At 40.3% G+C, this 15,256-nt stretch overlaps 2 protein-coding genes across 3 annotated transcripts in view; one reads left to right on the top strand and one right to left on the bottom strand.

Annotated features, from left to right (window-relative positions):
- Positions 1-302: 302 nt before the first annotated feature.
- Positions 303-2,347, bottom strand: cxcr4a (chemokine (C-X-C motif) receptor 4a). Its single transcript, XM_035409553.1, has 2 exons — positions 2,229-2,347; positions 303-1,864 (listed from the first exon to the last, which is right to left on the bottom strand). Exons 1-2 carry the CDS (start codon positions 2,241-2,243, stop codon positions 803-805), a joined length of 1,077 nt encoding a protein of 358 aa, XP_035265444.1. The 5' UTR covers positions 2,244-2,347; the 3' UTR covers positions 303-802.
- A 34-nt stretch (positions 2,348-2,381) lies between these two features.
- The window catches only part of LOC118223263 (thrombospondin type-1 domain-containing protein 7B-like), a 351,386-nt gene continuing 338,511 nt past the window's right edge, over positions 2,382-15,256 (top strand). The window contains exons 1-2 of one of the 2 annotated variants that reach the window (XM_035409549.1): positions 2,382-2,467; positions 3,885-3,962. The gene's annotated coding sequence lies outside the window, so the exon portion shown is untranslated. Of the gene's footprint in view, positions 2,468-3,881; positions 3,963-15,256 lie in introns of both variants that reach the window. The other variant, XM_035409550.1, reaches the window with a different exon arrangement.

Below are 15,256 nucleotides of genomic sequence, written 5' to 3'. Positions count from 1 at the left end.
CTGATTTTGAACTGGACCCATGGTAAGGTCGTCAGTCAGATAAGGAAGGCCTCGGGGGAGCCCCAATCTGGCGCCGTTTTTGTGCCATTGTGCCCTGAATGAATGCAAAAGGAGCAAACGGCACAGATGTTCCAGCAATGTTAAAGGCTCTTAGTCCTTCTTTCAGTCAGATCAGGTGGGTGCATTAGAGTCTCCACAGCCCCTCCCCCCTTCACCATCAAAGAACCTCCACCCCTCTCCAAAGGGAAGGTTAGCCCGAGGGGAAACAAAGCGTTGATAAAACACACAACACACTCGGAGCGGATCGTTTTCAGATTTTATTATCAACAGGTTAGCAGTGGACGCAGCAATTTTTAAAGCCTGCAGAAAAGCCTTCCACAAAACAAACACTGTGTAACATATGGCAGCTCCTCTGTACACAATTAGGTTTAAGTGCTAAAAATTGGTCAGTTTGAACTGCTTTGATATTTTGCACTCTTGCTCTATACTTGTACAACACTATCTCATTTTGTTGTTAGAGATCCTGGCAAACTTTATTGAAGGCTCAACCTTTAAAAACTCACTTCTAAATCAGAGGCTGCCAATCAGTGGCCTGCAGGCACAGCCTGATGAATCCAACATTACTTGAAAACACTTAAAAGGATAGAAAACTTAAATTAACAAATCTGAGGATAGAAAATTCTTTATAAAAGCAAACACATAAATATATACAAACTATTTACAGTTAGGTGTACAATCACTCTTTTTTTCATAATAAAGCATAATAAAGTCCTTAGAAAGGAATAGAGATAGCAATTGTCTGTTAGCTGGAGTGAAAGCTGGAAGACTCTGATTCCGTGGAGATGGATGAAAGCCCAGCTCTCTTTTTGGCCAGCATTTTCTTGCCGGAGCTTTGACTGGTGGTGAATGTGCTCCGGGCCGACTTCTTGAACTTTACTCCTAGGAAAGCGTAGAGAATTGGGTTGAGGCAGCAGTGGAAGTAGGCCAGCGCTTCTGTGATGGTGATCCATGTGACCAGACTCTGTTCCAGGGTGCAGCTGTAGGGGATGACGTTCAGCATCGCCAGGGTGTCCACGAAGATGCCTGTGCAATAGGGCAGCCAGCAGCTGAAGAAACAGAGGATGAGGATGACTGTGGTCTTCAGAGCCCTGCGCTTCAGCTGGCCTTTGGAGCCCTGGGACAGCCTGCTGATTATGATGCAGTAGCACGTAAGGATGATTAGGCCAGGGATGACGAAGCCCACAAAGATGTGCTGGAAGTTGAAAATGGCTCTCCAGATAGAGCTAGATCCGTGCGGGTAGATGCGCTCGCAGACTGTCCTGCTTCCCACATCCCTCGCCTTAGCGAACACCAGATCTGGCACAGTGAGGAGGGCGGCAGGCAGCCACACGCCCACGTAGATCACCCTCTCTGCCAGGAGCCTTCTGGGCGCCTGGCTGTTGGTCGCACGCACCACAGCTAAATATCTATCTAAGCTGATGAAGGCCAGAATGAGCACGCTGCTGTACAGGTTGACAGTGTAGATCATGTGTACGGCGACACAGAGGAAACTTCCAAAGTACCAGCTGCTGACTGAGTCCACAGCCCAGAATGGCAACGTGAGCACGAAGAGGAGGTCGGCCACCGAAAGGTGCAGCCTGTACTTGTCGGTCATGGTTCTTGACTTTTTCTGGTAGCCCATCACAGTGACCACCAGTCCATTGCCCACGGCTCCCAAAGCAAAGATCATTCCGTATATTGTCGGTAGGAAGATCTTTTGAAAACCAGTGTTGTGAGTTCTGTCACAGGGTTCCGCTAAATACTCATCGAATAGCCCTGATCCAGACTCAGTGCTATTATCGTCACCAAATTCATAAAAAAGCTCCTGTAAAAAAAAAAAAAAATAAAATCAGGTTACCATTACATTCATAATACAGAGAATAACTGCAGTCGTAATTGCTGGCATAATTATAATACATTCTTTTCAAATCCGACCGAATAATAAAAATAAAAAAAATAGTTTTGCTGGAAACAGTATGGTTCTATGAAATGTAATTATTAAATAATTGTTCAAGCTAAATAATTACCCATATTTTTATGTAAACAAAATAGCATTACATGTAGCATTTCTTTGCACAATGTTAACTGCTTACACGCTGTCTGCTATTTCATTTGTCCGAATAAATGTACAAATGTACCCCTTTGCATGAAAGCATTGTAAGCTCTTAAAACTTCTCAGCAACGCTTACCTCGTGATTCTCCATGATGGACTATGAACAGTAAGGAAAAAAACTGCTTGAATGAGCGTCTGCTTTCTGGTGCGTCTTGAAACCTGCAGGACTTTTAAGCGCGGCGCTGACAGTTGAGACCCCTCCCACAGGAGGAGTTTGCAGCTTGCTCAACCCAGCGTCTTCGTTCTTGCCTGAAATCTACTTTTCCCATGCAGGAGGAAAGCAAACAAACGTTATGGACAGAATATATAAAACAGGTTTGTTTGTGATGCGTTAAGATACGTATTTTTTTCTGCCGCAAAAGAAACACATAAAACTCGAAGTTAAAGCGAACGTTAGCAACGGGTTTTTTTTCAGCCATATTATAGTAGTTCTGCGTGTGGGTATTATGTCAGTTAGAGCCATCACATTTTGAGAACTGCGTGATTTTTTCATTGATAATATAACGGTGTGTCTGGCAAATTCATTAAACAAAATGCAAATCCGGCGTTGTGACAGAAGCGCCTGTTACCAGAACACGTGCAATCAGGTGTAATAGCGCAGTCTGTTTAAACCAGTATAAATTTTGTTACTATATTCTACCATCTGATATACTATATGTTATCAGAATAAATACGTGTATTAAACACTAATATTTAAACATAAATATAGCTCCCTGCATAGGCTACATCTCTTACGCACGAGTGCGCACAACTTCAGTGCAGTTAAGAGTTATTTAGTGTTCGTTTAAATTCTTTCACACTTACACTAACAAATTATTCTCCTGGCCACATCTGCACAACTCAACAAAATGTAATCATCCACAAAACCCCGACAACAGAAACATTCCGTGATCAGAGAGAATTAATACTTTGTACTCTAATAAGGATAGGAAACTGAAATGTAAATTATTATGCATGTGCATGATTTATATTTTAACGCCGATTGGACCATGCCGCTTGCAGCTGGGAAAATGTTTTTTTTTTTTTTTTGAGATATATGCATGCTAATGCTTTTGAAATCACTTACTACTTACAAAGTAGCCCTAATCTTAATTTTGGCTCATGCTACCTCCTGTCATCACATTAGCACTGTTTTGTCTAAAATCCGCCGGTGCTGATGGACTGGATAGATTGTTAAGGGAAGCTCACTGGCTCAGCATGGCTTTAGGCTTGTGTCAGAGAGGTCAAGACCTCATAGTGTCGAGAGCTGTTGAGCCGTCTTTTCTTACCTTTATTCACTCATTTTCAGCCACTCAGTCTTTGGTGTCACTAATTCCCATCTTCGAAATAGGGGGTAGGGTGATAACAGGGTCTGGTCACCTGAGACTCTCAAAGCTCTCAAAGCCAGAGTAGTGTTATTTTGTGTGCGGCGCAGTGGTCGTTAGCCGTCCCTCTTCAGCTCGAACCCCGAGTGCCGGGGTTGCATTTTGTGTTTCTTTTGAAATTTGAGATTGATTGATTGATTGATTGACTCCATTCCCTGCCTCTTTTATGTTCTTGTGCAAGTGTATCAATATGACCATGTGTTTTTATGTGGCCCTGGCCCCCACTTCCCTTCCCTTGGGGTTGTTGAACAGCAGCCGTTATGTACTTCACAAAAAAGACCAAACAAAATGCAAAACCAAAGTCTCCATTTTAGGCAGTTGTTTCCTCAGAATGCCCAAGTAATTGTTGTCTGTACTCTTTGAAGCAGAACAGGAATGGGGAAAGCATGCTGCGTGGGAACCAAAGGAGGCTGGGCTCAAACACAGGATCTCAAGAAGAACCACAGGTAAACACATCAGCTTTCCATGTAAATGAGGAGGAAAAGAGGCTAATCTGGCTCTGGCTTTAAGTCTTGTCTACTACTGGATTCCACATGAACAGAAAGACATGCAGACATGTTTATGCATTCAGTTTATGCTTTGAGTTTCTACATCCCTTTTTACTGAACAATAAATGAAATTTTGAACGTTTGCCATAATTGCTACTTATCACTTTTGAAGTGTTTTGAAAATCATACTTCCCTGCTTCAAAATAGAAAACATCCTGGGTGTTTTGCTTAGAAAAAAAAAAAAGATTTTTTGGCCATTACAAGAACGAGACCTGTTTCACAATAAACCAGAAAAATTCTCTTGAAAGTGTTTTGGCTGGACAAATCAGTTTCTGCTATTTGTGCTTGTGTTGAAAAGATGGAAAGGAATCGTGTCAAGGTTGTGCTCAGTGTTTCACCTCCTGCCCTCTTCTGCAAAAAAAAAAAAAGAAAACTGTTCATTACCCCCCACCCCCCCACCCCACCCCCCTCCTCAGCTCAGCCAAGCTCTTCCCAAAACACTGATAGGCTGCTTAAACTTCTAATGCCTGCTGGTAAATTACTGTAAAATAAGCGTGGGATGGGGGTAATTGGCCTCACTGTGATCCATGTTGACCTCTACACCCATTCCTCTGCATTAGCCATTAGCTGTAAGGCTTAGACATGCAAATGAATGGGAGGAGAAGTACACACACAGTAACAACCCATTCTGTCCCCACTTTGAATCATATTCTCTTCATATTTATATTTCACTGTTTATTATGACCGTCTTTTATTTTTGTTTGCCAGCATTCATTTAGCTCATGAAGGGAATGTATGAACCAATCTTGCTCAGATGGGGAAGACTTATTGCATTGCACGCATCTGGTTGCAGTCAGTGGAAACAATGCAATAGAGTGTTTGCTACTTAAAATGCAGGTCCAAAGTGTGAAGTTGTGGGGACTGAATGTGAACAATGGCAATTAAAATGAAGAGAAAGAATGCACAGAGGATGGAAAGAGGAATCTGCCAATATACTTGCAGGTTGTGTCCATAGTCCTTTTCCAGTTCCAACATATTCATGGACTTCATCAAGTTAGAGTGGAAGTTGTTTCATTATAAAGCCAGCTTTGTTTGTACATTTTTGCTTGCAGTTTGTAAAATGACTAACGTGTTATTCACAAGACCATGTGTGGGTGTTTGAGGGTTATTGCATTGAACTAGGTCTGACAGTTTTTTTCCCCCCTTTTCTCTGATGATGCTTTATCTTCATTACTGACAGTTTGGATTTCCACTTGATTGTTTTGACCTTAAAAGTGGACACTTCCTACTACTTGTGGTCCTTCGATATCAGTATTCAGTCTGTTTTTGATTGATAAAGAGCAGGTCATCAAACATTTTCTTGATGACAATTAAGTCATTAAATTTTAAGACAGATCAGTCTTCCTCAGGGAAGACTACTAGATAATTACAAAAAAATAATGATTGGAAGTGTGTAAAAATGCTGAACATTTCAAGAGGCAGCATTGTGTTGTGGTGGATACAGAAATGATTTTTATTTACGTGTTTTCAGGCTAGGATTCCAGATGACCATGCTTTGGAACAATTGAAGGTTTTCAACCTGAATTGCGTCAGTAGTGTGAGCAATTCAAGTCACCCTGTATTGAGGTATTTGCTGTTTGGGGTTACTTCAGTAAAAACCATGGTGTTTTTGACAAGGAATTGAGCATGAATGGAGTTCAGCTTGAAGATTTTGGCTGCAGGCAAATAACAGAGATACAATCTGTCTGCCCTGATCATATCTAACAACTGCTGTGTGTGCGTGTTTATGTGTGTGTCCAAGTGTGATCTTTGTTTGTGTGTGCGCACATGCACTCGCGCATGAGTGTGCGTGCGTACATGCGTTCTTGAAAGCGTGTGTGTTTGTTACAGGCCTGCTACCTTGTTTTTAGCCTTTGTGCTGAAATAAGAGATTGTGCTTCTACTTCTGGCCTTTTGCTTTCATTCTCTTCACATGATGTGTAAATTGATGAGTCCTTGTTAATCAAATCTTACAAAACATCATACTACACGGAGTGGTACGGCAGAGGCTGAATTTTTCAATTGTACAAGCCATCTTTGTGGGTAAATTAGATTGAAATTCTAGCACAAACAGTGTGTTAGTGCACATGGAGTAATTGGTTCTCAACACTTTTAGAGGGTAAATCAAAGTCTTTCATTCTGCATTTGTTGGGCACTGAATTTTAAAGCCCCTGGAATGTAAGTTTTTTCTGTTTACATTTCAAGACAGCCAAGGGATTCAAACAATGGGAACCACTTAAAGACAAAGGCTGGCCTTATCTTGGGCTGTTGGACACTTCCTGCTTGGATATAGGGGTGAAGCCATTGGCTCTCAGAAAACACTTAGCTTGACCTGATTGGACTGGAGAACATGTTAATGAGAAATGTAGATAGTGTAAACTTGCCACACACTCTGCAGTACAGCAATGGATTTATGTAGCTCTCTTTTCTCACAAATCTCAAAATACTGCAACCATTTTAAAGTGGGCTGCACCCACGTGATAAACAGGGGCCAGCTCCTACAAGCTGACCACACGATTGTGAAAGGGATCTTAAATTCTTGTTGAATTAAGACAATCATGGCAAAACATGTAATTAAAATTGAGTCTTCTCAGAGCAGTGCTTACTCTTGCCCTCTTGCTGTCTTGGTTTACTCAACGGTATTTGAGAATTGTTTACCAACTGAAATCACTCAAATTGTAGGCTTAAATGAGTAAAGACATTGTTATGATACAAGTATAAACAGACCTGCACATATGTATGATTAGCTGACTTGACCACCACTGATTTTCAAGAAAAGCACTCCAAGAGTCCCTGTTATATGATGTGTTGTTCAGTATATATGACACTATATGTGATGATTGAGAGGGATTATTTCAAAGTAGTCAAAGGGAATGACACTTAATGTACAGAGCAATACTTTCTACATCAGCTCTGATTGTTACTGAAAAATATTCAGCACATTGTGGTTCTCAGACATTCTTTGGCCCTATTTTCTCCCAGTTTGAAAACCAGGTTAAAAATTTTCATTCTCCTCTTGCTGGTGACTGTGATGAGACCCGGTCATCTTGGATGACTCAGTCCCTCCCTTCCTGGGTGGTGCTGTGGGGTTTGATGGCCAGAGTTGGCGCTAGGATGATCAGGATCCAGTACCAGTTTACATATACATCTTAGCTATTTAGCAGACGTTGTTATCCAGTTACAAACACAGCTTGCATCACTTTTTTATTTTTTCCTTCATGCAATCCCTTTATATATATGGCTAAATGTCTAACTCAGTAGCAGTGTACCACCTGGAGTGGTCAACCCTACAACCCTTGATTTGCAAGCCCAGCTCCCTGACTGTTACTGTATGCTGTACTGCTGCCCCAGGACCAGACTGTGGGGCTCATCCACACGTTAGAACAGTGCCCTGCGAATGAGCTACCCACTAGTTCCTTTCTTTGAAATGAACAAAAAAAAACCTCCACATGAAATGTTTCTGCCAATAAATATGTACTTGCCTCTTACTGCATTTGGCTTTCATGTGATGTTGATCTCAGTTACTCTGTTCAAAATTGAGAGCAACTGTGGCCTGTCGTGTGCTACAATTTTAAATAGAATGGATATTTTACCATGTGAGTTTACCTCTGATGATTGCCAGCACTAAATTTACGTTTTTGCGTTTTAGGGAACAGAACAAAAAAAAGGACGTTTGTCAGTTCAGGCCACGGTGAGGTTCTCATTTCACTTGTCCATGACTATATAGTGGATATGTATAGACCCTGCGTCAGAGGGGGTGTGACATGAGGAGGTGTGTCTCCACACTGTACCAATGGTAAAACTTGGTAAAAAAAAAAAAGAAAGTTGAACGCAGTGTATGTGTGAGTAGTTTTTTTGTGTATGTTCAGATGGTAGTGAAAACAGGAAATAGACGGTTGGTGTTAGAACATCTTTGCCCTGATGACATGTTGTTGCTGCCGCGTGTCCTTACACGGGTTCATTCGTTTACGTAAGACGGAAAAAGGAGAGAACCAATAAGAATCAAAACGCCGATTCGCATTTGCATTCAAAATTGGCCCAAGGCCCGAGGAAACCGCTAGAATGAGTGAAACATCACAATGGTGTTGAAGCATTTCAGCGGTGTTTTCTGCGTTCATAAGATAAAACAGTGTGGTTTCTTTTTCCTAACGTACAAATTGTGGTTTAGTGTCTGCTGTGCCATGGCACACAGGCACAGAATCTGGCACTGGGATATGTTTGTGTGTATGAGTTGGTTGTCAAATTCACGTGAATGCTGGAATAGCTACAGGGTCATGATATTGGGGTTTTTTGGATGGCTAGCAATGTGCCTTCAGGAGCTGAATCTCTTTGCTTCTTGCATCACACTTACCATTGTGAATTGTTTGGAAAGCAGACAATTCACCCATCAGTAACAGCAGGTAGTGAACAGTTCCAGCACTGTAGGATTCCTTTTAAGCTTTCATTGATCTGAAGGTAGCCTTATGGCCTGAAACATCTTGGGCAGCAATGGAATAGTCTTGGTAAAGTGGCATGCAGGGAAGGTCTGCCTTGATCCTGCAAGATAAGGGGGATAATGTCCCAGATAAAGTCAGATAAGGTTTGCCAAAGAAACCAGTGGTGGACCAGCTCATTCTGATTCAATTCACACACATTACAGTGCCACAGGGGATTCGTCTTTCTCAACAAGGCTCAACAATAGATAAAGACAATGCAGTAAAAACCAGCTGTTGCAACATTCTTAAATGCATTAATGCTCTGACCTGCCAGAATACTAATTTTTCAAAGGAATATTTCAATATTGTGTTTGCCGTTTTATGCATCTGAAATTAGGGAAGTTGATTTAGACTTTGGCTGCAATATTGTTTCATCACTGCAGGTTTGCATGGACTGCGGATGTTGTGTAAAGTTGCAGAAATATTCTTGTTGAAATTACCTGTTGGCATTATTAAGTTATACTTATAGTGCCCCGTTGAAGTGGCGAGGTCCATAAGTACAGCTGGCAGACCGAGGAATGTGTGTACTTTGGTCAAGCCAGTTAGGGGCCAAATCCATGTAAAAACATCCGCCATAACTGGAAACTCAGGGAAGAGCGGAATTGTTTTTAAACTGCTGTGTAGTTCTGGGTAGAAGAATCATTCTTTGGACCAGACAGTGCCATTATCGCATTATCTACGATGATAACGTAGAAGAGCAGCACAGACAAACTGCTCTACATCTGTAGCAATGCAGATCAGTGGAACGTTTGGCAATGCACAATGATGCGTAAGACTGGATGAGACCAGCAGTAGACTTTACCGTGTTCGGATCAGCTAGAACAGATGTTCCACATTTAAATCACGGTGCATAAATTGCTGATGTCATTTTTTGATCATTTAACATTAATTTAAACACCACACCGGCAATGAATGGACTGCTCATGTTCTCTTTGAGGTGTTCTACTGTATATAGAAGAGCCATGCAGAGCCATACAGAATGTGCAGAGAGGGCTTAACTACTGACTGAGAACAAAGCCCACATGCCTCAGTTTTACCTTGCCAGAGGGGCCTCTTTTTTGGGTGACCTGGTGCCTAGAAGTCTGAAAGGTACCGCTGAGGTACTTGGTAGCAAACAAATTGTTACTTGCCGGGTCTTTTCTTAGAAAAGATAGCTTTAAAAAAGAAAAAAGAACACCTGTTAACACGACTCGTTATTGCTCTTCTGTTTCAAGGCTGTGCATTATAATTATGGGCTACGAGTGAAACTGCCATCATAATTACAGTTGCATTAACGGCTCTCTACATGCACAGTGCACAGTTGGGCTTTTATGTGACTTGTATAAAAAGCCGTTTTTTTTCCCACACTGATTGGTGCCAATGTTCAAATCAAACTTTTATATGATGAGACATTGACACACATATGAAACAGTCACTATCATCAGTGTATAATTAGGCTACATATCCATGTCAGTATACTTAATGTGTTTGATAGATGGTTAATGGTTTCCCAATCCGAGCCTGGTGTTGTCGTACCATTTATACCATTCTAAGGATAACCTGTTTAAAAACATGGTACTAATTTATACTGCAACCATGTATCATTTAACCATGCCCAGTCTGTTGAATTGAATCTAAATTGCACATTTGTATATTCGGGAAACATGAATATGAATGGGGTTTGGGACACCCAGCAACAATGTTTTGGTTGTTGGAAAAGCCAGAGTTTTGAGAGGGAGATCCAGGCTAGCTCAGGTGGATAAACCTGCATTTAGGTCCTTTTTCAGCTCACCTTTAGGTGTTCAATATGGACAGGAAGTCAATATTATGCCGTGTATTGTTAACCTGAATCTTTGAAATGATCGTTCTTCAATCACAATATCATAGAAGCAGACATGTGCTATTCCTCCTGCAATTCCTTTAAGTTACTTTGATTTTTTTTTTCAATTTTTTTTCCAAACACTGACTTCACATATAAAATATACAACCCAGCATATGTAACTCCATCTTTCTCCAGTTCTGTCCACTACAGTGATGAAGAGCACAACAGAAATCCAGCACAGTCGTAGTAAATAGACATAGTGCTTTATAGATCCCAATAATAAGAAATTTCTGTATCACCAAGTATCACCCCATGACATGTAGAGACAGTGCACGCTATATTGAACTTAATTAAACTGCAGTTAGCAGGATACGTGAGAAAAAACACACACAGTTAAGTGCATATATTATGTGGGGGCAATTACACTGTAATTGCACTAAAACACCATGGTTTCTGTGGAAAGCTGTACAGCTGTCTCTGAGTAATTACCCTTTGAAACCAAGGTGTTCACATCATGTGGGTGTCTGTCCACTCGAAAATAAAGCAAAGGTGGCTGATATATGTGCAGAAATGTATAGTTCCCCACTTCTCATGAAATAGAACAAAAAAAAATCATTCTTATTGAGTAATACTGTATATTTACTGTATGATGCTCAGTACAGCTGTATGTGATTTTAGGCTGTTATTTGTCTGGTTCACCTTTGGTTTTTAGTTTTGGGCTAGTTCATGACTTGGAAACACTTTTTAAACCAATGAAAATCATTTCTGCATTGAAACAGCCATGTAACAATGACCACGTGAAAAGATAGGGTAGTTACAGTTGAATTATGCTGGGAACCTGGCATAAATCAAATGAAGAATTTATTTTTGCAAGAGTGGACATGAATATATAGCAACAGTACCTTGAGAGTGATACAGTGTTAGCATGAATTCCCGATGGTAAAGTGAAAGGAGGAAGATGTGGAGGGCTGTGAGTTTACACAGTGTAGAAACCTGTGAAAGGCCATTTGTAGAATGCTGCCACTGTCAAGCACCTTTTCAATATAAATCATGTTCAGGCTATAAGACTACACAATTAATTTGAAGTATATAGTATTTTTAAGATTTGTTGGCAAATGTTGAAAGGTTTGTTTCAGAAAGAAATTTCTATGTTAATCTAAGCTTTCTAAGCTTTAAGAACATACGGCTAGAATTAGTAATTGTTTGAATCATGTACTTACAATGTGTAAGTTCGCACATACAATAACAAGCAGAGGCCTTTGCTGGTTCAGTCGCATGGCACTGGGACAGGAGAAATTCCGGATACCGTGCAATTACAGAAAGAGAAGGAATTGAGGAAAGGGCTCTCTCAAATTTCCTTGGAGGTTGGAGGATTTCAGAGTAAGGCAAACAGATTTCTCCCTAATCCTGTGACTGAATTTTGTTGACATTTAAAGCAGCTTCTGGGTTTTCTTGAAGGATTAGTTCTTTGTGTTCTGTTACATTTGATTTTTTAATTTCCTAGGGACCCTCAAGTCTTGATATTTTAGCTGCCTTGGACATTTGCTCCTCAAAATCGAAAGGATTTCTATTGACCAAATGATGCAATTGGCATGAATAATTCAGTTTGGTTTACCATGACCTTACCACCATCTTGTTTACAGCCTTTGTGATTATTTATTAAACATGCTATAGGAAATTTAAATCCAGATGCCTGCTGTTATAGCTTCCAGCTCTTATTGACCAAACCACAGCTTTGCACATATGTCCCTATCTGTCCTTAACTGAAAGCAAGCGCTACAGCATTTTAATTCATGTCCAGTATTGGGCTTGGAGGTTACTGAAATGAATTAAATGTGTTGAAGAATGACTGAACCATAACATTTCCTTGAAGTTATGGCACAAAGAAAAGGACAAAATGCATTTCAGTTTTATTGAACCTGGACCAATATTTGTCTTCCATTCCATGGCCCTCCAATATACACTTTCCTGTTTGTTTTTATATGTTATTCTAATGCCTCTCCTTAGAATGTTTAATCGCGCTTAATGCTGCACATTCAGTTTAAGACTATATATGAACGAATTGTTACAGGTATTTACTCAGGTTATTTATCACCATAATTAATAAAATAATGATTTAAAAAAAAACAAACAATATAAACATATCTATTATAAGAAAATTATGCTTAGGTATGTTGTCTATGGACTCCATGGTGCTTAGGTCATTAGTCTGTGAAAGTATTAGAATGGCATAAATGTAACACCATTGACTTTCCTTCATACTCACATGCAATGAAAGAATCTATGAGTCATTGTACTTGACAGTTGATCAGTGAAGTTAGACATGAATGTTTCTCACATGGCCCCTGCCGGAATTCCCCATCCTATCGAGGCTATAGGTGAATGACTGCAGATCAGTTACCCGTTTGTGAATATGATACCTTTGTTTTACATATTGCAGAGTTAGATATTTGTTATCGGTTTGGATTACGTTCTGTGCTCAGTCTAGCTCTTTAAGCTCACAGCAGGTTTAGACCTGAGAACCACAGGGGATTATAAACTAGGCTGGTGCAATGAGTCCCAGCCTCATACAGGTGTTGTTAATTAAATAGCTGGAGGAGATACAGTGTGTCAGCAATAGGAGTTATTGTGGACAGTAGCCATCCCTCTGTCTCCTGATATGGCTCTCAAGATTATGCCCCCCCCCTCCCCCCCAATACCCAAGACGATACTCGGGATGTATATTGCAAAATATGAAACCTATAACAATCATATGCTCCAAAGGGGGTGGGGGGGAGTAGTGGTGGTGTACCAATTTAAAAAACAAGCAAAACACACAGCCATGTGCTGTGAAGCAGAGTCTGTCTTGCTGCTCAGTATTTGTTAAGGACTTGAACACTTTAGTGTTTGCTAGAGGTGTATGGATGGGTAGCCGAAGCTTGAACTGCTAGTAGGCCATTGTCAATGCGCATTTTGAGCGTTTCAGCAGGTGCCCAGAGTTACCTTGGTCATGTGAGTCATTGCAGGGGTTGTGTACTTACCTTATCTGCGTTGAATGTTATGACAGCGGTCGCCAAGATATCACCCCCCTTGACAGTCTACTTTGGCTCGGCGAGCACAAAAGTCAATAGATGGTAAATGTTGTTGCAGAAATGGACAACAGCGACTCTTTGCTCTCTTTTAATCTTTAATAAAGATGGAGAAGTGAACCAATATCATCGCTGAGAAGTGCAAACTGTTCTCCAGAGTGAGTTCGCTGTTCACACATGATATAGCATCAAAACAAACACCCTCATTAGCTGTGAACCAGCATTCGCAGGGGGTTCCCAGGACCAAGCTTGGTCCTGGGAACCCCCTGTGAATGCTAGTTTTTGTTTCAACTACAATTTCAAGCAAATGGTTTTGAGAAGCTGTTAATTTTTAAAGAAATTTAGTGCTTTTCATGTTTAGAAGGATTATTTACCTTCTTACACCACATTATATAAAACAATCACTATGCATTCCATGAAGAACAACTGCATGAAAAGAGATAAATTATTTTTAACTGATCAAATTAAAGATTGGGATGAATCAATAGACACCTAAGTGGTGAAAGTACAGTTACCTGGCCAGTGAAACTAACCATCTGGAAGATAATGAAGAATTCAAAGACAAAGAAAATGATAACCAGCCAAATTTGCATTATGTTAATAATTGTTAAAGAAATAAAATGCATGTTCAACAACTTGCATGTTCAATATAACTTGACATGACATATACAGCTATTTCTGACATAATGTGTATTAAGAGGGCAAATAATCCCTCTAAACATGAAAAGCAGCTAATTAAGAACATTTACCAGCTTTTAAAAATTATGGGTTTGCAGTTGGAACACCGAGTTTGGGAACCACTGACGTAGACTCTGTGGATTGCTCATGGAGTGATGCATCTGGGCGACTAATGATACACAAGTTTGTCTTGAAATTTTTTTTTAAACATTATGGGAAATTGTGCTCCACAGATATAAACCACACTACGTTTTTTCTTAACCCCTTCCTGTAAGCCCCCTTGTGGCTAGATGCCTGCATCCTGAGATTGCTTAACTCAAACATTAAATGCTCCTGCAACCAAACTATGAGGGGAAACAGCAAACCTTATGTGCTAGCTTTATTAGCTTTATTAGTAGATGATGCATGACAATGCACTGCACAGTTTAGACATTTTGGATAGATTTTGATACACTGATGGACACCAGAGTACACTGCTTACTTTTTGCTTCATAGATCTTTAGTAGTTCGGCATCTCACCCTCAGATCTTGCACAGTTGTGGTCAAGGAGTTTATGATCCAGGACATATATAGTTCTACCTGTTTTGCATATGTGATCTCTCAGTATTTCATTTCGAACTAAAGGAGAGCAACTTCATTTTAGCATTTTTGTCAAGATAATTGAATTTGTGGCACTTTATTTCTTCCTAAATGATGAATATAAATTCATCTAAGTATTGTAAATTAAGCAATACACTTGTATATGGTGCAAGTGTCTTGCATCATTTAAGCCATTTTCCAAGTCTTTGTGATGCTCACATCTTGAGTTATAAAGCCTTAAATAGAACACCTACCTAAATGGGCGAGGATTGGCCAGATTTGGCATTTGCGCGAAGGGGTTAACTTTGAGCAATACTGCAACAGTTCGCATTTCTTGAAGTTCTTTCTTTAATTTTCATGACCATCAAACTCAAAATGTAGATTACTTTAAAATTTGCTGCTCAAACTGAAGTAAAATTATGTTTTGCTTGAGGCTTCAAAAGGTCCCTCCCTCACCCCCCCTCTCTAAATATCTCCCCCAACTTATTGCCTTTCAGATCTCAACCAGGCAGCATATGCCACATCTTACTGTCACTTCAAATGAAATAAATGTCTGATCAATCTTAGTAGCAGGGGCCTGCAGGGTGTGCAGTAGCTGCCCATATCCGGCGC

Source organism: Anguilla anguilla, chromosome 3 (assembly GCF_013347855.1).
Source record: "Anguilla anguilla isolate fAngAng1 chromosome 3, fAngAng1.pri, whole genome shotgun sequence".
In the NCBI taxonomy this organism is placed as follows: Eukaryota; Metazoa; Chordata; class Actinopteri; order Anguilliformes; family Anguillidae; genus Anguilla; species Anguilla anguilla.
This window is presented reverse-complemented; position numbering and strand designations above follow the sequence as displayed.